The sequence below is a fragment of the Canis aureus genome, chromosome 23 (assembly GCF_053574225.1).
Source record: "Canis aureus isolate CA01 chromosome 23, VMU_Caureus_v.1.0, whole genome shotgun sequence".
Classification (NCBI taxonomy): domain Eukaryota; kingdom Metazoa; phylum Chordata; class Mammalia; order Carnivora; family Canidae; genus Canis; species Canis aureus.
The window spans coordinates 16409707-16434038 of record NC_135633.1 but is presented as its reverse complement, the minus strand read 5'-3'; the positions used below and the strand labels follow the sequence as shown (position 1 = coordinate 16434038).

Here is a 24332-nt window from a genome sequence, read left to right as displayed (position 1 = left end):
TTGTCATTTTGATGCTGAATGAAGTGTGCTTTACTTAGTACTTTAACCCAGATTATATTCATAGTAATGAATTAATGAATTTTTGTCACTTAAGCAATTTAATCCTCCTGGTCAATCTTCTATATGGCATAATTAACATATACTTCCTTTCATACTGATTTTCTAGTTTTATTTTATCAGAATTATTTTCATTGGGATTAATAGTTTCTTACACTGATTTTTATAACTAATATAATGATTCAACGAGCAGTACTTTTTAAAACTCTACATCACATTTTATAATTATGGCCTCTATCAGAGAGTTTTCTTTTGTGATCATTATTCCAAGTTTGGTTTATTTGAATTATACTTTGCAGATGTAAAGTATGTTTGTTAATATTTATTTCTTCAATTAATTTTTTAGTTTTTAAAATTTTTACTGTGTTCATTTTTATTTATTTATTTATTTTAGATTTTATTTATTCATTCACGAAAGATACAGAGAGAGGCAGAGACATAGGCAGAGGGAGAAGCAGGCTCCTCACAGGGAGCCTGATGTGGGACTTGATTCCCAAACTGGGATCACACCCTGAGCTAAAGGCAGACGCCCAACAGCTGAGCCACTCAGGCGTCCCAACTGTGTTCATTTTTATTTGATGCTTTAGTTTGTGTTGATTATCTTTACGTAGGGTTTGGAAAAAGGATAACAGTTTACATTTTATGTTTTTAAAAAATCTTTAGGAATATCATAATTCAAAGTAAGTAGGCTTTCTGGGTTGTGTACTTACTACAGTTGCCATTGGTGGATCAAAGAACACAGAAGTCCTTGAAGTCAAAATGAAGGAAGGAGTCAAAGCATCTTGTTTAAATCCATGACATCTTCTATCATTTTCTATTAGACTAGTACTTAGAAAATGGTGAGGTGGTTGTTTTTCCAGCTAGATTGAATGCAACTTAAAGGCAAGGTCTGTGTCATTCACCTCTAGCTTCCCAGCACCTAACAAGTGGGTATATGCAGAATGAATAAATGAATGCATAAAGAAATGACCCCTCATTGCCCTGTGCTTCAGTGTATCTACCTGTAAGTGGGGATAATAGTGTTTACATCACAAGGTTGCTGCAAGGATTAAGGGAGTTAAAATGTAAATCGGTTAGGACAATAATTCACATATAGCTACTGCTACATCACTATTAACACTAGTATTATGGTCAAAAATCCCATCACATTCATGTCCTATTATAGGGAGCTTATTATTCCATTAGGCATTGCTTCCTTTAAAAAGAATGACTCTAATATTTGTTTCTTATATTGAATTGATAGCTACATCCATTACAACTTCCATCTCACCCCAGAAGATCATAACTGACTTTTCAAGTTATATAAAACATATTCTCTTATACTTGTCGGGCCTTCAAATTCAAAACCTGTTCATTGAGCACATACTAGATTCCAAGCATCAATATAAATTAAGCAGCCATAAATCTTGATTTCAAGTGTGTGTGTGCGTGTGTGTGCGTGTGTTTTTTTTTTTTTTCAAGTGTTTTAAAGTCTAGTCAGGCAAGAAGGGGGAATGATGACATTGTGTCTCTTACGGGTCTTCTCCTTTGAATCCAAGATCCCCATAATACACAGTTGACAAGCCAACTTACAAACATAACTTAAAACATTTTTAAGTTTAGACTTATAAACATAACACAAAGGCTATATAATTGAAATTGTGTGATATTAGTACATAAACACACCAACAAATCAATGGAAACAATATAAAATCAGAAACAGATTCAAACATGTATGGCCATTTAGCATATGATAAAGGTAGTATTGCAACTCAGTGAGGAAATGGTGTCATTTTAAATAGAAGGTGTTAGGATAACTGGTTGACCATGTAGAAAAATGAGACATTAGGTCCATTCTTCACACCATACATCAACATCAATTCTGAATGAATCAGAGTTTAAAATGGGAAAAATATTCGGTCACACAAATACTGGAAGAAAACAGATGAGTTTCTTTGTAACCTGATGTAAGTTTTCAATGACTAAACTCTGGAAGCAAGAAGGAAAAAGAGATACATTTGCTTACATTAAAAAAAGAAAAGAAAAGGAAGGGAAAAGGTTTTGCATGGCAAAAACAAAAACAACCCCCCCCCAAAAAAAAAACCACACACACACACACACACACACACACACTAACAACAAACAAACCAAACCAAAACAAAACAAAACCACCAGAAGCAAAATCAAAAGACAAGTAACAAACAGGGAGAAAATATTTGCAATGTATATGACAGGCAAAGTATTACCATCCCTAATGTGTAAAGAGATTCTAAAAATAGAGAAAAGACTAACAATCCTATAGGAAAATGGGCCAAAGATATGAAAAGCTCACGGAAAAAAGAAATGCAAATGGTCTTAATCACATGAAAAGCTGTTCAACTTAGCTCTTAATAAGAGAAATGCAAATTAAAACTACTCTGAAAACCATTTCTCATCTGTCAGATTGGCAAAAACCCAAATAGTTCACAACATACTTTGTTAGTTGACTGTGGGGAAACGAACTTTCATTGTTCCTGGTGGAAAAAGCACTACCCCTCTGGAGGGATATTTGATGACGTCTTACCAAAATTACCCATACGTTTGCCTTCTGACCTCACAATTATGGTTTCAGGAATCTGTTCAAATGATAACCCAGTAAAAATATGAAAAATGCATGCCCAGGCCTATTTATTATAGCACTATGCCCTCAAATGGAAATTGGTAGAAAAAACTATGGAACATGCATACATTGGAGTACCATGTAGCTATAAAAAGCAATAAGGCATAATCTCTCTATACTATTATAAAGTGATCTTCAGAATAACAAATATATGTTGAAAAAACCATGGTACTGAAAAGTATACACATGTACTACCATTTAAGAAAGATCTGAATACGTGTACATATTCCCTCGTGTTTTTCAAGTGTAAAGTAAAACAAACAAACAAAATGTTTACATGAGATGGTAGTAAGAAAACAGAATGGAGAGGACAGTGATAGAAAATAGATTTTTCTGAATATGCTCAATTTTGTAGATTTGACTTAGAAATTATGTAAATATTTACATAATTATAAAAAATTAAATATGAGAAAATAATTCCTAAAAATCAAAAGCAAAATGAAAGAAATGAACCTGTTATTAGGTTGGTAGGATAATAGCAGAGAGGAACTACTCCAAATGACTTTAAATCATAATAATTTGACTATACATCTCTAGTGGAACATAAACGACAAAAAGAAAAGCAAAAAAAAAAAAACCCTGTTTCTAGCAGTCCTATTGTTGGTGATAGTGTTGTTATTAGTATTCTGAGACAGTTGTGTGCGTACTGGGGAATAAAATAAACAAGTAATTGTATTGGTATCATTAAGAATCAGAATTTTTGACATGGGAGAAGGGAAATAAAGATACAAGACTGATAAGGTGAAGTAGTAAAAACTCTCTAGTCCTACCTTTGAGTCAGAAAGATCATCATGAATGCCGAGTATTTTATCTCTACAAACATAATACTACTAATTTCTAGCTCTGACTACTAGAAACATGGACCAACCCAATAGCAATGAGTATCCCTAAGTGCCCAGGCTGTGATTTTAATTTATTTCTTAATATTTATTTATTTACTTACTTACTTTTCAGACTGTGATTTTAAATACCATTTGTCACTAAAAGAGAACTGGACTCCTTAGGGAAATCACTGATTATAGATTTGGAATAGGAAATGTATAGATGAGCCTGGAACATCCTGATGGCATGGAAGCCACTAAAGAATCAAAAGGACTCAGGAACTAATGTCATAGGTTACCAATGGCCAAAGGGGAAAATATGCAAATCAAGAAGGATATTAAATGTAATGAATTGAAATACATCCAATATATTTAAATCCATAAGTTCATAATAATACTAAAAAGACTAATTGGTCCCCTTTGGAAGATGGTAGAGAATCAATTCATTATTTTGAAAGCTGTTATAAAGTTGTTTATTCTGACTTTTCCAGATGAACTTTATTGTACTTTTAGGCAACCCAAAAACGGATGATTGTAAATGTCTCTTTGTATAAGTCACAGGAATAAAAGGCACAGCATAAGGAATATAGTCAATGATATTGTAATAGTGGTGTATTGGGACAGATGGTAGTTATGCTGTGGTGAACACAGCATAATATATAAGCTTGTTGAATCACTATGTTGCATACCTGAGATTAATGTAGCATTATGTGTCAACTATACTCAAATAAAAATACACATATAAAAAAGAAAAAAAGTTTTTCCAGTTAATAAATGAGGAAGAAAAGTAAAAATAAAATACCATCATTTTGCAAGCCCTAGTGAATTATTGGATCTAGGCAATATTCAGCAATGAGTGCTAGCATCACAAACGAGGAGACAACTAGACATTAGGTACCTCATGATGGAAGCATACAAATATGGCCTATGAAATATTCTTGCTATAAAATGGAACCTACATCTCCAGATCTTACTACCAATCTAGAAGAAATATAGAGGACAGAAGGACATGTTAAATGACATTAGGGAAATTCAATTGGGAAAATCTGGACTATGAGAGTCTCTATAGGACAAATGACCTGATCTCTTTAAAAATAAATTACAAGACGAAAAAAAAGAGACGGAGAGAGAAATTCAGTAGGTTAATGGACACTTAAAAGACATATTAACCTATTGGATTTTGATTCAAACACACAAATTGAAAAACAAAAAGTGATAAGACAATTAGGGAAATTTGAACACTGATAATATTTGATGGTATTAGGGAATTTTTTTTAACACTTTTAGAACTGAAAATAGTATTGTGGTTATATTCTTTAAAAAATTCTTATCTATTTTAGATGTATATTGAAATATTTTTTGATGATACACTGTCTGGGATTTGCTTCAAAATAATTGAAGTTGGGGGAGGATTGGAGATTTTGGGAGAGCCAAAATTGTCTGTGCATTCACAATGTTGAAACTGGGTGATGGATACAAGGCAATTTATTATATCATTCTATTTTTGCATATGTCTGAAATTGTCCATAATACAGAGCTGTTTCTGTTTTTGTTTTAGATCCTATTTCTGATAAACTATGTGGAACATGAAGCACAATACCTTGGATATTAGATTACTTATTGCAGACGACTTTTGAACTCAGTTCTAAATCCCCTTGCTATATAAAGGACCACATCTCACGTAATTCATGAGCCTAAGGAAACTGAAAGGAGGCATAGATGATCTGTCTCTGTCCCCCGGAAGCTGAAGTATGGGTATATAACCTAGGTTTAGGCAACTGTATGTTTTCAATAAGGACTTTGAATTTTGGTGAACATCACCAAGACCCAAGCAATGGTGCCCAGTATTCAGAAGCAGAGCCACCTAATCATGGCAGTGGGGTCAGTCCTAAACATACTATTTCTTAACAGCTGGTTTTGGCTATGGATCTTTCTATTTTCTCTTGGTTCCTGTCTGTTTTCTGAATCTGTGTCTCTAGATTTCTTATTAATTCTTTGAAATCTCCAATGACCTTCTAATAAATTCCTTTTCTCTATAAGTCAGCCTGAACCAAGTTTTCTTTGCTTACAACATAGATTCCAGAGTGTCATCCAAATAAAGTTTAATAGGACTATAATAACATAAATTTAAACATGTTTAAAAAAATAAAGCACCATATAAACTGCATGGTAGTATATTTATGTTACATATATATATATGCATGTGTAACATGATTGTATGTTTTGTATAGAGCCCTTTATAGTTTACAAAGTACTTAAATTAATTTCTTGCTATCTTTGTTGTTAAAATAATGATTATAGTAATGAGACAATAAAGCATAAGAATGAATTTACTTTTTTGACCAATATAAATGTTTTTAATCTTATAATACTTTTAACCTGCTTTGCTTCCTTCATCCCACATGCCCTGTGGAATAGCCATTGGTATTTTCTTAGGGTATAGAGAGATATTAGATTCTTCTTGGCTAAGAATGAAAATTTAAGAGAGGGCATGCACACTGGTAGATAAGGGCAATAAAAAGATGTCATAGAAATAGAATAAAGTCACTATCTGAGGTACAGAGAAATCTCCAATGCAAATTTCTGCTTAATTAAGCTATTAAATAAGGATACCCAGATAAGGAGGAGCTTGATTGATTCCTTAGTGATCCCAGGGCCAAATGTGGAGCCAGTCAGCTGGATATTTTATTGTCCTAGATGTTGCTCGGTTACATAGGGAGAAGAGAGAGGATCCTTCACAGGGAGAGATTCTATACTCAGTTAGACCTTGAGATGAAGCTAAGCAAGAGCAATGAAAAGAGCATAAGGCCATCACGAGGGTTTGGGTTATCTCAGTGAGCCACAATAAAGGCAATCATCCAGGCTTTGGAGCAGGTGGTAAAAGGTCAGTCAGCCTAGAGGATGAAAAAGCTGTTCAAGAGGCATTATAATAGGAGACCATATTTTAAAGAGAATGATGATAGTGAATGTTCCAAGACAGAGAGTCTAAAATGCCACTAAGAAGCCCCAAGTGAGTAAAGCTTGGACATCCAGACAAGGAGTTGGTGACTTGCAGATATGTCCAAATGGGTGTCCAACAGAGTCCTGTCTGGAAGACTCTTCTCTGTGCTACATTCCAGAGAGCTCAACCCAGTGGAGTCATCTACAGCTAGGGCCAATATGGAGAGGAGAGAGCTCTTTCCTCCAGCTGCCTGCTCTGGACACTGGAAGGGCATTGGCACAGCGGTAGTAGTCTTCCCTCCCTTTCCTACCTCTACGGCTTCCATTCCAGAAAGGTGGAGACAGCTGTTATTTATATTGAAGAATTTAACTTCAAAGAATAATAGGCCAGGCTTCCAGATGTTTCCTTATGGCAATTCCATGTAGCTGAAGAGTCGTCTCTTTCAATATCAGAAATTTAATAAGTTTTACATTTTCCAAGGAAATTTTTAAATATGTGTAATGTTCCTTTTGTTTTCTTGAACAGAGTACACACAATATGATTTAGATTTTTCTTTATGTCTCAGGACTATGATTAAGATCATCCAATAATTGTGCTTGGGGTGCCTGGGTGATTCAGTCAGTTAAGTGTCTGACTCTTGATTTTGGCTAGGTTATGATCTCAGGGTCGTGAGATCTAGCCCTGTGTGGGGCTCTGCATGGGGCATGGAGCCTGCTTAAGATTCTCTTTCCCTCTCCCTCTGCACCTCCCATTCCCCCCATCTCCCACTCTCTCTCTTAAACATATAAACATATATATATTTATAAGTAAAACATATATATGTTTACATATAAAATTTACATAAAAATCTTTTTATATAAAATATATAAAATTGTGCTGTATGGTTTTGTTCTATAAACCCAGGGATCTGCCTGGATGTTTGGCCCTAGAAGAGATCCAAGCCACTGTGGTTTTGGTCATTTAGTATCTATTCTGAACTCTATGTTTAAATAACTTGCATAAGTTTGTAATATTTTGGTCCCTTGGAAGTTTAGCAGTGCTTGATGATGACCATCATTCTAATTTTTTATTTGTGACAATATATTAAACTACTGATTCAACTTCTTTAATGGTTATAAAACAGTTTTAGTTTTAATTTCTTCCTGTGTCAGTTTTTATAAGCTATATTTTTCTATAAGTTTGTTTTCTTTAAGTTTTCAAGTTTTTAAATAAACTTGTTAATAGTATACTCTTCGTTTTAATCTCTGTATCAACTGTAATCATTTCTCCTGTTCCATTCCTAATATTATTTATTTGTGATTGTGGCACCTCTCTCTCTCTCTCTCTCTCTCTCAAACCTAGTAAAAGTTTGTCAGTTTGATTAGCCTTTTCAAAGAACCAAGCTTTGGCTTTACTAGTTATTTCTTTTATATATATATATAAAAGAATATATATATCTTTTATATATCTCAGATATGAATTATGTATCAGAATGAATTATGTCATATAATATATATATTTCATTAATTTATGTTCATATCTTTATTTTCATCTAGTTTTTATTCTTTTCTATTTTTTTTTTAAGATTTTGTTTATTTACTCATGAGAGATACAGAGACAGGCACAGAAATAGGCAGAGGGAAAAGCAGGCTCCCTGCAGGGAATCTGATGTGGGATTTGATCTCAGGACCCCGGGATCATTCCCCAAGCCAAAGGCAGACACTCAACTAGTGAGCCACCCAGGTGCCCCCATCTAGTTTTTGTTCTGATATTTTTTCTAACTACTTATATATTCATCTGATTGACATTCAGCTCTTCTTTCCAAGAATGGGATACTATACAATTTTTCTTATTTTTTGCAAAATGTTTTAATTTAATTTTTGAGGTGTATGATGTAATGATTCAATATTTGTATACATTGTGAAATGATCACCACAATAAGTCTAGTTAACGTCCATTACCTTATACAGTTACGAAAATTCTTTTTGTGTGTTGAGAAGTTTTAAGATTTATTTTCTTAGCAACTTTTAAATATGCAATAGGGTATTATTTACTATAGTCACCATGCTGTACATTATATTCCCATGACTTATTTATTTTGTAACTGGAAGTTCATACCTTTTGACCCCCTTCACCCATTTTTCCCATAACCAACCCCCTGTCTCTGGCAACCACCAATCTGTTCTCTGTATCTATGAGCTTATTTTTTCTTTTTGTTTTTCTTCTCCTTCCTTCCTTCCTTCCTTCCTTCCTTCTTTCCTTCCTTCCTTCCTTCCTTCCTTCCTTCCTTCCTTCCTTCCTTCCTTCCTTCCTTCTTTTTTCTTTTTCTTTTTTTTTTTTTAGATTCCACATATAAGTGAGATCATACAGTATTTGTCTTCCCTGTCTGGTTCATTTCACTTAGCATAATACCTTTAAGGTCCAACCAGGTTGTTGTAAATGGCAAGATTTCATGTGTTTTTTTTTTTTTATGCTGAATAACATTCCATTATAAGTATATATATCACATATTCTTTATTCATTCACCCATTGCTGGATGCTTGGTGGTTTCCCTATCTTGGCTATTGTAAATAATACTGCAATGAGCATAGGGTGCATATGTCCTATTAAGTTAGTGTTACTGTTTTTTGTTTTCCCACAAGTGGAATTGCTGAAACATGGTATTTTTATTTTTAATTTTTTGGGGAACCTCCATACTGTTTTCCATAGTGGCTGTACCAATTTACATCCCCATAAACAGTGCACAAAGATTGTTTTCTCCACATCCTTGCAATACTTGTTATTTCTTTTCATTTTGATAATAGCTATTCTGATTGGTATAAGGTGACATCTCATTGTGGTTTTGTTTTGTTTTGTTTTTTAATTTTTATTTATTTATGATAGTCACAGAGAGAGAGAGAGAGGCGGAGACACAGGCAGAGGGAGAAGCAGGCTCCATGCACCGGGAGCCCGATGTGGGATTCGATCCCGGGTCTCCAGGATCGTGCCCTGGGCCAAAGGCAGGCGCCAAACCGCTGCGCCACCCAGGGATCCCCTCATTGTGGTTTTGATTTAGACTTCCCTGATGATGAATATTGTTGAGCATCTTTTTATGTGTCTGTTGGCCATCTGGATGTTTTCCTTGGAAAGATGTCTATTCAGATCTTCTGCCCATTTTTAAATAGGATTTTTTGCTCTTTTGCTATCAAGTTATATGGTTCTTTATATATTTTGGATATTAATCTCTTATCAGATATATTATTTGCAAATATTTTCTCCCATTCAGTAGATTGGCTTTTCATTTCATTATGGATTCCCTTCCCTATGCAGAATCTTTTTAGTTTGATGCATTCCCACTTGTTTATTTCTGCTTTTTGCTTTTGCTTTTGGTGTCAGATTCAAAAATCATCACTAAGACCTATGTTAAGGAGCTTACTGTCTACATTTTATTCTATGGGTTTTATGGCTTTCAGGTCTTACGTTCAAATCTTTCATCCATTTTGGATTAATTTTTGTGTATGGTGTAAGAAAGTGGTCCAGTTTTTGCATGTGGCTTCCCAGTCTTCCCAATGTCATTTATTGAAGAGACCGTCCTTTCTCTGTTGTGTATTCTTGACTCCTCTGTTGTAAATTAATTGACTGTATATGTGTGAGTTTATTTCTAGGCTCTCCATTCTGTTCCACTGACTCATGTGTCTGATTTTGTGCCAGTACCATACTGTTTTAATTTACAACTTTTCTTAATTGCTATTTTAGCTGAATTTCACCTAATGTAATATGTAGCATATTTGTTATCATTTAGTTCAAAATATTTTCAAATTTCCAGTATAATTTCTTTCTTGACCATGAGTTTTTTAGAAATGTTTCATAATTTCCAAAAGTGTGGCTTTTGTCTATAATTTTTAGTTGTGGATTTCTAATTGAATTCCATTGTGTTCAAAGAACATGTTCTATAAAATGTTAATGTTAATCCTTGAAATTTGTTGAATCTTATAGTTGTTAGATGCAGTGTTTTCTATATCCTATTAGATTCAAACTGTTAATTGTGTTGGTATATCATTTACTTGAAGAAATTTATTGAAATCTTCCACTATATCAGTGGAGCTGTTGATGTCTCCTGGTAATTCTGTCAACTTTTACTTTATATAAATCAAGGCTGTGCTGTTAGGTGCATAAAAGTTCATAATTGTTATATATTCCTCATGAACTACACATTGTAGAAATCTCTTTTTGTACCAGGACATGTTGTAATGGTATTTTTCTAATATTAATATAACTACAGCAACTTTCTTTTCATTGGCATTTGCCTGTTATTAATTTTTCTATCCATTTAGATTTTAACCTTTCTGTATTATTACATTTCAGACATATTTCTTATAAATAGCCTACAGATAATTTAAAAAATTTAATTTTAAAATGTTTGCCTTTTAACTTAGTCCCTGTAACTTACTATATTTACTCATGTATTTGGATTCATTTCTACCACCTCATATGTTTTCTCTTTGTACCATCCTTTGTTTCTCTTTCTCCCTTTCTTACCATTTTCATATTTTATTTTTCCCCTCTATAACTTTGAAGTTATACTTTCTCTATCTATGATTTTCATGCCTTCCCTAGAAACTTTAATATGCTTATTTCATCAAAACTGAAAGTCAACCAGTATCCTTTCCACCCTCATTAACATATAAGCACTTTAGAACACTCTAATTACAATCACCCTCTCTCAACTTATTTGCAATTGTCATCATGCATTGTGGTTTTAATAATCCTATGAGACATTACTGTAGTGTTATTTACCATCAACATTTCTTTAGATTTACTCATAAATGTACTACTTTTTGAGCTAAGTATCTTTCTTTTATCTCAGATTTCCTTCTGGGATCATTTTCCTTATTCTTAAAATGTATCCTTTATAGTTCATTTTAGTGAGGATCTGTTTGTGGCAAACTCTTGCAGTTTTTGTGTTTCAGAAAAAGACTTTCTTTTACTCTAGTTTTTAAAAGATATTTTTATTGAGTATATATACATATATACTCACACACACATATGTAAACTCACAAATATTTTCTTTCTGTTTTTAAGATTTTATTTATTTATTCATGAGAGACATGCAGAGAGAGGCAGAGACATGGGCAGAGGGAGAAGCAGGCTCCCTGCAGGGAGCCTGATGTAGGACTCAGTCCCAGGACCCTGGGATCATGACCTGAGCCAAAGGCAGATGCTCAACCACTGAACTGCCCAGGTACCTGTTCAGAATTACCTTCTCTCAGATTATTTAAGCTATTATCTCATGGTCTTCCGGATTCCATTGTCACTGAAAAGTCCACTGTTATTCTAACTATCATTAATTTTTCTGTAGTCTATCTTTCCTTTCTAACCGCTATCAGATCTTCCTCTTTGTCTCTAGCATTCATGATAACATGTCTAAGTGTGGATATATTTGTATTTATCCTACGTTGGACAGACTGACTTCCTGAATCTGAGGGTTCATCAACTTGGGTACATTTTTAGTAATTAGCTCTTCAAATATTGATTTTGCCTAATCCTCGCTTCTTACCATCTCCATTTGGAATTCTAAGATATTAGACCCTTTCCCTCAATTCTACCCATCTTTCAATCTCTGTTTTGTTGTTTTGTTCAATTTTTTCTTTGTATTTTTGGGCTGATTCTGAATAATTTCTTTAGGCATATTTTCCAGTTTACTGTTTTTTCCTTTAACAATATCCATCTGGATGTTTAATCCATCTACCTAGCTTTTAATTTCCATTTTATATTTTTCCATTATATTTATAATTTCCATCTTTTTAAAGATTTATTTATTTATTTGAAAGAGAATGCACAAGTGGAAGGAGGGGCAAAGGGAAAGGGAAGAGAGAGATCTCAAGCAGACTCCCTGCTGAGCTCAGAGCCCATGAGGGCTCCATCACAGGAGCCTGAGATCATGATCTGAGTTGAAACCAAAAGTCTGGTGCTCAACTGACTGAACTACCCAGGCATCCCCATTTTTATATTTATTATGTTTGAAATTCTATTTTTATCAATACAACTGGTCTTTTTAATAGTCTCTTTCTTCTTATTTATATTTCCAATCTCTTATTTATTTATTTAAATATTTATTTATTTTAGAGAGAGAGAGAGAGAGAGAGACAGAAGCAGAGGATCTTAAGCCGACTCCCTGCTGAGTATGGAGCACAACAGGGGGCTTAGTCTCATGATCCTGAGATCATGACCTGAGCCAAATTTGAGTTGGATGCTTAACTAACTGAGCCACCCAGGCACCCTACCAATCTCCTATTTTTGTTTTTGAAGCTAGTATATAGCTTATTTTATATCCTGTGTCTGATAGAATCAATATTTCAAGATTTTGTAGAACAAACTTGTCTGTCCAATGCTTTTGCTTTTAGTGCTTTCTTTTTCCCTTGTTTTGTGATTTTTTTTTTTTTAAGGTGAATTCACATTCCTTGAAACTCTAGCTATGGGAAGTTTTATAGCCTGGGTTAAAGAGGTCTTTCCCCAGAGAGGGTTTGTATACATTTTTGTAGATGCCTAAGAACTTCCAACAACTTTAAGTTTAATTCTACTCTTGAGATTTTCTGGACCATGAAGTATTTTGATTTTATGTTATAAATCCAAGGGAGGGATTCACAGAGGAGAGTTTTTCCTCTCATCAGCATAAAATTGGGTATGAATGTGGGAGTATTTCTACCTTAACATTGGGGGTGAGGGTGGGAGTATTTCTAGCTCATCTTACCCTGAAATAATTGGTCTTTGAAATACCAGTTTTATGGGAGGTATGGTGGGGAGCCAGGGGGTTATTTGGTGAGACTCTTCAGGTTTGGAAACTCTGAGGCTTTTGTTCCTGTCCTCTGTACTCTATGAAATTAAGAAACTCTATGAAATTAAAGTCACCAGGTTCTTCAAATATAATATATTTAGGATTTCTCTAGGTTCCTATTTTCATTCATATTTTAGTCTCAGTATTAATTTCCTTGGGTTGTTATAACAAAGCACCACAAGCTGGATCTCCTAAAACCACAGATTTATTCTCTCAGACTTCTAGAGGCTAGAAGTCTAAACTCAGGTGTTGACAAGGTTATGGTCTCTCCAAAGCCTTAGAGCAGGATCCTTCCTTGCCTCTTCCAGGTTCTGGTGACCCCAGGCACTCTTTGGCTCTACTCCAATCTCTGTCTCCATCTTCACATGGTCAGCCGCCCTCTGTACCTGCCTGTGTCCACAAATTTTCCTTCTAAAAACACCAGTCATATTGGATTAGGGCTGCTGTAACCCGGTATGACCTCATCTTAACCTGATTACATGGGCAAAGACCTTATTTCCAAATGAGATCATATTCACAGCTATAGAGGGTTAGAACTTCAACATTTTTGAAGGGAGTCAATTCAATTTATTTATTGTCTCTAAAAATTTCTTTATTTCCTACCACCTCTTGAATGCTCTCTTGTATATTCTACTTTTTTATAGCCATCATCTGTACAATCTTTCTGTCTCTTATTCAACATCAGGGCTTATTTCTCACTCTTTTCATTCTGCTTGCCCATAGGAACTCCCTTCATTTTTCCACTGAGCTGTGGAATTAGAATCCAGGGGGAAAAAAAGGCTTATTAGAAATGAGCACAAAATAAGAATAAGGCTTTAAATAGTGACTCAGTAGATATAACTCTGAATAGAGTAGAATTACTGCATGGACACTGAAATACTTTTGTGGGTGATGCTCATAGGTCTTTTATCCCTAGATCACTGTGGTATATCTTTCTAGGCTTTCACATCATATAGATCTGGGGCTGAATCTTTTCTCTACCTCTTATAAGTGGTATGACCTTGACAACATACATTAGTTCTTAATTTCACAATTCCCTCATCTGAATAAAAAGGATTATAATAACAACTACTTTTTAGGGATGTAGACGGATGGCATACTTAGATGCCAGAGCAGGTAGTGAATAACTGTGCAAAAAATCCTTTCTGTGTTCCAAATGGGTAAGGACTTTGAATAAGTTGTCTGTGAACCAAAGAAGTGAGAAAAGCAGTGTCTGTCCTTTTTACAAACAATCCTGTGGAGTAATTGCAGGGGCTCCTTCCTTATCCAAGGGACTCCTAGATAAGGAAAGTGAGGCACTGAGATGTGATTCCTAAAACACGAAAGGAAGATGCTAATAACCACGTGACATGTGAAAGTCATTTTGGAGATGATGAGCAGTTCTGTATCCCTTAAGGGGGAAATTGGAATTCCAATGAACTAGCTCCTCCTTCTGTTCACAGCTCTGCCAGCCAACAGGTTGTTGGGTCTCTGCTTGAAAAACCACCTTTCCTTCAACTACTATGACACGTCATCTCTGTCAAGTGGGAGGGAAGAGGTAGAGAAGGAGAAATGCCAGACAACATTTTATCCTGTATTTTACACCCTGAACACAAAACCCAAAGATCTTTAACATGTATTTGAAAGCCTCACCCAGGCCCAGATTCCAAGTGTTCTCTAAGGTCAGCTTCAGAACAACTTGCTCCTGCTGCCAGTCTTCAGAGCCCTAGGATTAAGTCGGGGCAGTAAGGCCAGCCCACACAGTGCCAGTCAGGTCACTGCAGATGTTATGAAAGACTCAGTGGAGGTGCCCTGTCTCTCTTTGGGGCAGGGTGAGGTCTGTCCAGGGTCAGCAGACTGCCCATTGGTCTAAGGGAGTCAGAGGTAAGAGGAGGGTGTATCCAAGCTGAAGTCTTTGAGTGGGAACTGGAGATACCGATACTGAAGCCAAGAGTGGCGTCATTCATCGGAACCAGCCAGATGTTGGGGTGGTCTGCATGAAGGGCTGGCAGTGAGGAGGGATATCTTGGATGATTGCTATGAACACCAGCAGGTACAAGGTCCTCTCCAAGGGCTGTCACACAGGGATATGTCAGGCTGCTTCAATTAAGATCCCCATGGACTGGAAAATGGGGACCACTGTGGAGACAAGCCACAGCTTGAATGTTGGATTATTTGTGAGGGTAGGACCACAACCTGGACAGAGGGGTGGGCTTCCCTCTAGGATGAGGTCCTTCATTGTATCCACTATCACATTCCTGCCAACCACCAGGGGACCTCATGTGTCTCTCAGATATGATGGGGGTGGGGTGTCATTTTAGAGTTATCTTTTCATGGGCCCAGGAGAAAGAGCCAGAGCCTAGGAAATGATCCTGTGGGATGAGAAATTAAATGATGCCTATTGTGGATTCATATCATGTGATGATAGCTGCAAAAGGCCCTCTATTTTGGGGCAGGATGGTGCTACCTCCAAAGAATGGCATGAGGAATGAACAGCCCTGACTAGCTGACCAGCACATGGTGGGGTCAGAAAACAGAATGGAGTGAGCCTGGCTGTGTTTTGCTCTTTTATACTTCATGAGTGTATTTCCCTGTAGCCCTCCCCACTCTCTCTTTTTTTGAAGATTTTATTTATTTATTTATTTATTTATTTATTTATTTATTTATTTTTTATTTATGAGAGACAGAGAGTGAGAGAGCATGAGCAGGTGGGGCAAAGGGAGTGGGAAAGGCAGATTACCCACTGAGCAGGGAGCCTGATGTGGAGCTCAACCCCAGAACCCTGAGATCGTGACCTGAGCCAAAGCAGATGCTTAAATGAGCCACCTGGGCACCCACCTACAGCCTTCTCTTGCCAAAGTCTTTAGGAAAGTTCTCTGGGGCACTGTGGAGGAGGCTGGGAATATCAGAGTGAGAAATCCCAAAGGAAGGTTACTCTGAGGGTCACTCTAGTCCAGCCACTCCTAGATGCCTACAGGTCTCTTCCTGGAACACACTTTTGCTCAGCTCTGGGGAGCCTGTGTTTGGTTTTATCAAAGAGGTTGTTCCCATAGAGGGGAGCTTGACTGTCCCACGTCCCCAGTCCTAGACAAAGCAGTTTCTGAAGTGCTTTTCTTCTCGAAAATGCTATAGGTCCCCTCCTCTGACTCTATCCCATCTCCAAGCAGTCCTGATCACATACATGGAGCAAGGTTAGGGACTAAACATTCAGAATCCATCTGTGACCCTCAGCCTTGAGTCCCATTTCTCCACATCCTTGACTCATTCAGCTTTCAGGGAGCTCAGCCAAGTCCTCTGGGCAAGAACTCTTACTTACCCTGATCCCCAGCTCGACATTCTCGCCTCCGTAGACCTCCATGCCTTCGTCTAGTAGGCCAATCTCCTGGAAGTACTGCCGATCCACGATAAAGCAGCCGATGAGGGCAGGGCTCCTACAGGGATGTGGGAGATGGGCCAGCAGTTAGTGGAAGGGCTGCTTCCTGGGGATGGCCAGAGGAATACTAGCAGTGGTGCCTTCCTCCAGGAGGATCTGTTCCTCTTCCTTCCTTTGCCACTAGAGCTGGTATGGGCCTTGTTCTCCGAGGGGCCCTCCCAGGCCCACCTTCACCAGCTGCTCTAGGGAGGCTGTTTCTTGAAGGCAGCAGCAAGAGCTCCTGTCCTGGGGCCAGTTGTCATTCCAGGGGGTGCTTGCCTATGTAACCAATCCCAGGAAATAGTGCTCACCCCACCAGCCTGGTCTGAGCATCTGCATCTCTAGCTGCCCTGACGCCTGAATTCTGAATCACACAGCCAGTCTCTGCTTCTACCTCGGCACCCAGGCTAACTCCTTACCCTTCCCCAGCTTGGGTTTTGCACATCAACTCTGGTTCACTTAGAAATATTAGCTGGGGCTTTGGAGAGCATAGTAAATGATTTGGATTTTATCTGGAGGCAAAGGGGTGCCAGTGAGGAATTTTCAGCTGACTTTGGAATGAGCAGAAATAAGTCTTAAGTCAGAGAAAGACAGATACCATATGATTTCACTCAGATAAGGGATTTAAGAAACAAAATAAATGAACAAGGAAAACAAAGAGACAAAAATCCAGACTCTTAAATATAGAGAACAAACAGATCTGTGTTTTTAAAAGAATCCTTGGGTAGCTGTGGGGTGGCTGGAGGAGGCCGAGTGGCAACAGGAATCCAGTTGGGAAGCTCATTGCTATGTCTACGGCAAAATGATGAGGTCCTTGACGAGAGTATCAGGAATGGAGAGGGGGACTGTTTAAAGACACATTTTAATGTAAAAATCAACAGAACTTAGAAAACAGATGAACAGGTGAGAGAGAAGGAGAAATATGAATGCCAGCTGGTTTTGTGGTTTGGGTGATGGCAAGGTGGGGACCACCCATCGATGCAGGCTATAGAGAAAAGGCTAGTTTCAGAAGGAAGAAGGGGCAGTAGAGGGAGAGAGCCAGCTGCGAGGGCTTTTCTATCGCTGGGTCTTAGGCCAGAGCAATACAGCAACAGCCAGTCGGTCCAGGAGCTGGGGGGCCTTTCCTTAGTGAGAGTGTGAGCGCGGGGCTCACCGGCTGTGTGCAGGTGCCTAGTGAAGCACGAGACTTCACTAGAGTGATTCGCATTAGGAGAATCAGCGTGAGTGCATGTGGGCTGCTTCTCTGCTGAGAGCATTAACTTTCGCAAATGACACCGCACACAGCTACCATTTCTAGCCCTTGCATAGCATTTTATCAGCTGGTGGCTGAAGGATTCGCAGGGGAGGAGAGAGAAAATGAAATGAGGAATCCTCAGTTATGAGAAAACGGTCAGTCATGTGCAAATGGACCCATCTTTGACACTGGAAACTCATCAAGGTGGAGAAACAGCTCTTTTGTAAGCCATTTCTTGGGACAATGCTGATGCAGGAGGCTGCTCTGCAGCCTTTGGGTCGGTCCCCTGCCCCTCCTCCTTTCAAATCACAGCATTTTATTCAGGATGGGTTCATGTTCCATAGACCGCAGGCAGCCAGGCCGGTCAGTCTACTTCAATCCACCACTCCTAGAGTGGGCTGAGTTCCTGCGCTGGTGGAGGATGCTTGATCCAGTCCTTGGAGGTGCATGGTATGAGTAAAATCCCCCCCGGCTGTGTGTCACTGTGAAAAGTTCCCTAGCCTCTTGGAGCCTCTGATTCGGTATCTATGAAACTGAATCAACTATAACCTCACACGGATTAAATTAAATAATGTAAAACTTTGAAAGCCTCTGGGATGTAATTGTTACTTGAAAATCATTTAAAAAGATGCATTTGCACATTGAAGCAGCTCAAAGAATCCCCTCTTGAAAAGCATGGTGATTTAAAAACATCAGCCTGGCGGAGTGGGCAGTGTGAAGTCTCAACATTTTTCTCGACATTGCTGAAATGTCAAGTATTTCAACATGGTGCTCTAAGACCTGCAGGAAGGGGCCTTCCCCATTTGGCGAAACCCACTCAGAAGAACAGCAGAATCTGAAACAGTGACTGTGCAATGAACATAGGCCACCTTAGATAGTCTATCACTTATTAACCAGCTGGGGTATGATGTAGACCCAATCAGCCTAAAAATGTTATTGGTTTATCCCTTTCCTTGTTCCCAAAAGGGTTAGGGATAGCTTACAAAAAATGTACAGTACGGGACGCCTGGGTGGCTCAGTGGTTGAGTGTCTGCCTTCGGCCCAGGGCGTGATCCTGGAGACCCAGGATTGAGTCCCACATCGGGCTCCCTGTGTGGAGCCTGCTTCTCCCTCTGCCTATGTCTCTGCCTGCCTCTCTCTCTGTGTCTCTCATGAATAAATAAATAAAATCTTTAAAGAAAAAAATGTACAGTACATTGAGAAACAAAATACATAAATGTCTGAAAAGACCAAAAGTTCACAACAAATCGGGGGCCAGTTAGAATGGCCCTCCTTCAGGTCCTCCTTCACAGTTCTTAAAGGAGACCCACAAAATTCATACTGAGCTTCCTGGTAGCCAAGGTGAAAATGAACAACCCTGTCTTAGAGATAAGATTTATAGTTCCCATGTGAAAATACCACACTCATTCCTTGGGGTTGACAAGATTTTCTTTGTCTAGCAGTCAGTTTGAAAGAAATTTCTCATGTCAGTCTTCTAAGAGGTCACTTTGGGACACAGTGAACAGCCTTCCCAAAGACGTCACTGTAGAATGCAATAGAAGGTAGCTCTGGGCTCTTTTTTATCGCTTACAACGTGTGGACACAGCTCCAAGGAAACGGGAGCCAAAGTGGGCAAGGTATATTTGTAATAACCCACAGCTTTCTGTGGGGTTGTCTTCACCTAAGGGTAAAACCAATAATGTTCATCCATGAATATAATTTCTGGTGGCCAAGTTTTTGGCAAAAACTAGGTGATGGAAACTTTGAGGCCGAGATGATATTCTCTGTCAACGACCTAGAAGGCAGGTTTACTACGACTAGGCCAACACATTTCAAGATGAGCAGAATAAAGCAGCTAGTACAGCGCAGTCTTCTGCAAGAAAGCTCCTTGCACGATAGCACGCTTCCTTCCAGTATCAATCAGCTGGCCTAGGGGCAGAGTGTCGCCATGCTAGTTCTGAGCTCAACAGTGGGCATCTACGAGGATGACAGCTAGATATGGAATCTAGCTGACCTAGGTTTGGATCCTGCTTCTACTGCCCACAGCCTTAGGCAGGGCCATTCGCCTTCATCCATCCTGTGGCTGTAAAACAGGGATGACACAATGGGCTGTCACAAGGCCAACACGAGGAGCAAATGAGACCGTGTGTGTAAAAGGCCCTTGCACACAGCGACCTCCGAATTAGTATTTAACAACACAAAACTGTGGCAAGGGCTAACACAGGTGGGTAACAGAGATAACTGCGAGAAAGCTGGATGGTTCTCTTCCATCCTGTTTTAAATATGAATATAGTTTTTTCTTCTGGCAAGGAGAGATGTGATCTCAGATAATAATCACCCAGTTTCAATTAAATTTTTCATAATCTTTCTCCCTCATGTAATACAAAGCAACATCAGTTTCTAATCTCTTCTTTCATTCTAAGAATTGTCCCCTAGGCTACCTCTGGTGCCATCTGTGTGTTTCGTGGGCAGGACTTTGCAGAGAGCATAAAGGTACCTGATCTGTGATTAACCAGACAGAAATAAGGGCCGGTGGGGTGGCTGTGTCAGGAGTCCTGACCCATAGAACAGAGGCTGCCCAAGGGAGTCACCTGGGTGTCTGTGAAGGCAGCAGTGAAGGCAGAAAGAGCTTGGGATCTTTGAAATGCAGTTTGCAGCCACTTTTCGGTGAATCCTACAGGAGAAACTCAAATATCAGCAAGGCATACAAGCTGCTGGGGGGTCTGGTCTTGCCTCTCTGCTCTTCCAGCCTCTGGGGCTGCCTCCTCATACTCCTCTTCCCAAAGGTCCCTTTATAGTTCCTCTGTGTCCACAAACTCACCCTGTTTCTTCAAACATGGGTGCCCCTGCCCCAACCCTGCAATGTCCTACATTCACTCAAAAACAAGTGCAAATCCTAGTCTCTGAAAAAGATTCTCCCCACTTTCTATGCAGTTTCCTCCAGCAGTAATTTGTTTCCTCCAATTATTTTGTCTGTCATCGCTAGACTGCAGGGTTTTGGGGACAGCAATGGAGTCTTAATCACTCTGGATCCTCAGCACCCAGCACAGCAGTTGGCACTCAGCAGGTGTCCCATAGTGATGTGTTGAAATGAGTAGCTCTGAGCCTCCGGATGGATTCTGGGGGCCATGATTCTATTGAAAGCGAACATCAGGGCCTGTAAGTGGGGACTGAAGGTCATTTGTAATTCCTTTCTAACCCCCACTTCTACCCCATCATCCCACAGTGGGGCTGGAGTTTGGGGAATAAGGCTTGAGCTGGGAGGGGAGCCCTTGAGTGGAAGACAGAGCAGAGAGACCTACAGGTAAGGATGCTTTACCTGATCGGGGCGGTGGAGTTCTCCAGCTTCCACCAGGCCTTGGGGGGGTTTAGGTAGCGGCACCACAGCTCCCAGTCAAAGCCCTGGGCGGCCAATGGGTACTCTTCTATCTCAAAGTTGTCATACTTGATGTTGTCAAAGGATGGTGAGATGATCCGCTTCCGGTTCTCCTTTATGCGGGTGAGCACAGGTTCCGCCCTGAGCAAGAGGGAGAGAGAGAAGGGAAACTGCTTCCTAGGTGGATAAATACTTGACTGGCGACCCCTAAAGCTCCTTCCTCTGCAGAAAAAGGCAAAAAACCACCTGGCTGTCTGCTCCAGCCGGTTGCTCTGCCTCCTGGGAAAGAGCCTCTGTTTAACCTCCACCCCCCTCCACTTCTGGGTTGGCAAGAGGCCTGGCCACTCCTGCAGCACGTCCTGGGCTGAGCTGAGAGACTCTTACTGCCTTAGATCCTTGTGTCTATTTGCTTTCCTGTTTCCCAGTAGAAAAAAAAAAATCAAGACCTTAGAAAGAAGAAAGGAACAGATCTGAGGTTCCATGGGTAGCTTTCAACTCGGGCTTTGATTTTGTGAAAATTCAGTATATCAACCAGGAGGAAAAGGCAGAGGAGGATGGCAAGGGAGGAGGGTGAGAACAAACTTATTTCCGCCAGTTACTCAATGCTCCTTCCATCCTTGTAGACGTGCCACCCCATCCCACGTGTTCTCCACCGCCCTGGGGAGAGGTGGGAGTAGGGCTTCCGAGCAGCCAGGAGGCCCCTATGGGCACCAGGCAAGTAAAGTGTTTGCAGACAGGAATGATGAGCTTCTTATTAATAATGCATTTGTTGCATAATTGTTTATTCAAATCAGCTTGAAATAGTAAGTGTCCCTCTCCTCTTCTGGCCATAAATCCAACGAAAATGCTTTTTAAATAGTCACAAATGGCAAGCAGGGACTTCAACTATAAAAAAACGGCTTCATTGCAGCCTTAATTTGAGCCTGTTATGTAAAAGTATGCCTAAATCTAACCATGTGGCGTGCATGCCCGGCTGCTCCTTCCTACCAGAGGGCCCTCCTCACCTGGCGCTCTACAAAGCCACACACAGTGGGCTGGCCACAGCACACCGTCTGGCCCTGCAGGGATGCTGGTGTCAGATGCCCCATCCCACCTTGGCTGCAGCCTCTGAGGCCACATACCTTTTCTCTTGCCCCACGTGGCAGCTGAGCAGCCCTGACCAGAAAAAGGAAGTTTTTGTAAGACCTACTTTCACCAGTAGGGAAAATCTGAGATTCTCTGCTCTGTCTGGCCTGGCATTTGGCAGGGGGGGGGAGGGGTGTGGCGTCCAGGTCACCTGGATAACATCAGGCTACCTTCTACCCCTCTGACCACTGGGCCTTGACCCTGTCTGCATGGTTGGGCTTGTGCCTCAAGTCTGGTCCAGCCTCCCCTTGCTCAGCAGTTGCAGCCCTGTCCTGAGCTGGGCTGGCACTCTCAGCTCCATCCTCAGCCCACTCTCAGATCCGCTCTCCTAGGGGAAGACACTAGCTAGAGTCACACCTGATGCCACCATATACCCTTTAGAGACTGTGTATTGACCTGTTGGCCCCCGACCCTCCTCCACCTTGAAGGGCCAGCCCCGTTGCCTCCAGTAGTCACACATCCAGATCTCAGCTATTCCCAGAATTCTCTCCTTCCCCCCACTGTGGCTGAGATCCCAGCTTGCTTTGCACTCATTTGAGCCAAAGCTCCGGACCACACTGGGATTCATCTTCCTCTCCTGACGGGCACTTACCAGCCCACATTGAACTCCACGTGGGCATCAAAGAGTGCCACCACGGGCGCAGTGGCCACCCTCCAGCCGCTGACTCGGGAGCGGATGAGGCCCTCCTGCTTGCTGTGGCGCACGACTTTGATGAAGCCCGGCTTCTGGCCATTCACCTTGTCCACGTACTCTGTCAGCTTCTCCTTCAGTTCCTCTGCGAGGGACAAAACGCATCGTTAGGAGAAGGGGGAAGGTGTGATTTAGACTGTGCCCTTTTAGGGGGAACTGACCCCCACCCAAGAGACTGGGGGTCTGTCTTCCCTCCCAGGTCTCTTTCACGATCCCCAGGCCAGTGCCGCTCAGCTTTGAAGGGAAAAACAGAGGAGAAAACAGTTTGTATTGAGTGCACACGGTCACATGCTTCAACACGTCCTATTTAATCTTCACCAGCAGCCCACGGGAAAATGGGGCTCAGAAGGGTTTCCCAATTTGCCCAACGCCATGCGGCTTGTGACTGGCACAGGCTGGCTTCAAGCCGGGTCTAATGACTTCAAAAGCCGTATTCTTCTCATCAGCTCAGTGGCCTCTTTCTTCCCCAGTGCCCTCCACTCCTTCTCTCCTAATGGCCAAAGAAAGCTTCCATCTGCGACGATGATAGCCCAGAACCCAGTCCTGCCCGCATCTCCATCTTTCCAGGAAGTGAATGACCAGGCACTATGCCATGTGGGCAGTTGGTATTGGTTTGTTGCCTGCTGCTGCTGGCCAAGCATCTGATTCCCTGCTTCTTCATAAGTCTCAATGGGTCCTGCGGTCCCCTTGCCTCTCAGCTAGTGGCAGCACAGTGGTTTGGGCAATAGCCTACGCACCCTTTCCCCAAAATGGCCTGAGTGGGCTGCATTCTCCTACCTGCAACCACTGCACCTCCCCAGGACTCAGTTTCTACCCTTTGCCTGTGCTCTCCAGGACTGGCCCTTCGGGTGCCCTCCTCCCATCTTCTGAGCCAGCCTATGCCCGGGTCAGCCCCAGGTGGGCTGAGCCTGGTCCTTATCAGAGGATGGTAGGAGCTGCGTGTCCCTTGGTGCTCAGTCTGGGGCCCTGCCAGACCCGCATCCCACTCTGAGGAAAGGGTATGAGGTAGCAGGCACAGTGCCTGGCACACGGTAGGCGTGTCCCATAGCAGCAGCACTCCGTAGCAGAAAGAGGATGGTATTTGGGGTCAGCAGTACTGCATTTTAAGTCTGCCTTCTATGTATTAGTATTATGATCCTAGCCCTTTTACTAAACTAGTTGTTGAGGTCCATGTGGGTATCTGGATGTGGTGAATGTATTTTGCACGTGGTAAGGATGTGAACTTTGGGGAAACACAGGGTGGACTGTTAGGGTTAAACTGTGTTAAACTGTGTTAGGAGTTAAAC

At 40.5% G+C, this 24332-nt stretch overlaps 1 protein-coding gene across 1 annotated transcript in view; it reads right to left on the bottom strand.

The window, feature by feature from the left end:
• The window catches only part of GALNT18 (polypeptide N-acetylgalactosaminyltransferase 18), a 338232-nt gene that overhangs the window by 79089 nt on the left and 234811 nt on the right, over positions 1–24332 (bottom strand). The window contains exons 4-6 of the mRNA XM_077866468.1: positions 22948–23131; positions 21174–21371; positions 16546–16660 (exon numbers count right to left, since the gene is read on the bottom strand). Of these exons, the coding sequence (XP_077722594.1) occupies positions 16546–16660; positions 21174–21371; positions 22948–23131 (497 nt within the window). The remainder of the gene's footprint in view (positions 1–16545; positions 16661–21173; positions 21372–22947; positions 23132–24332) is intronic.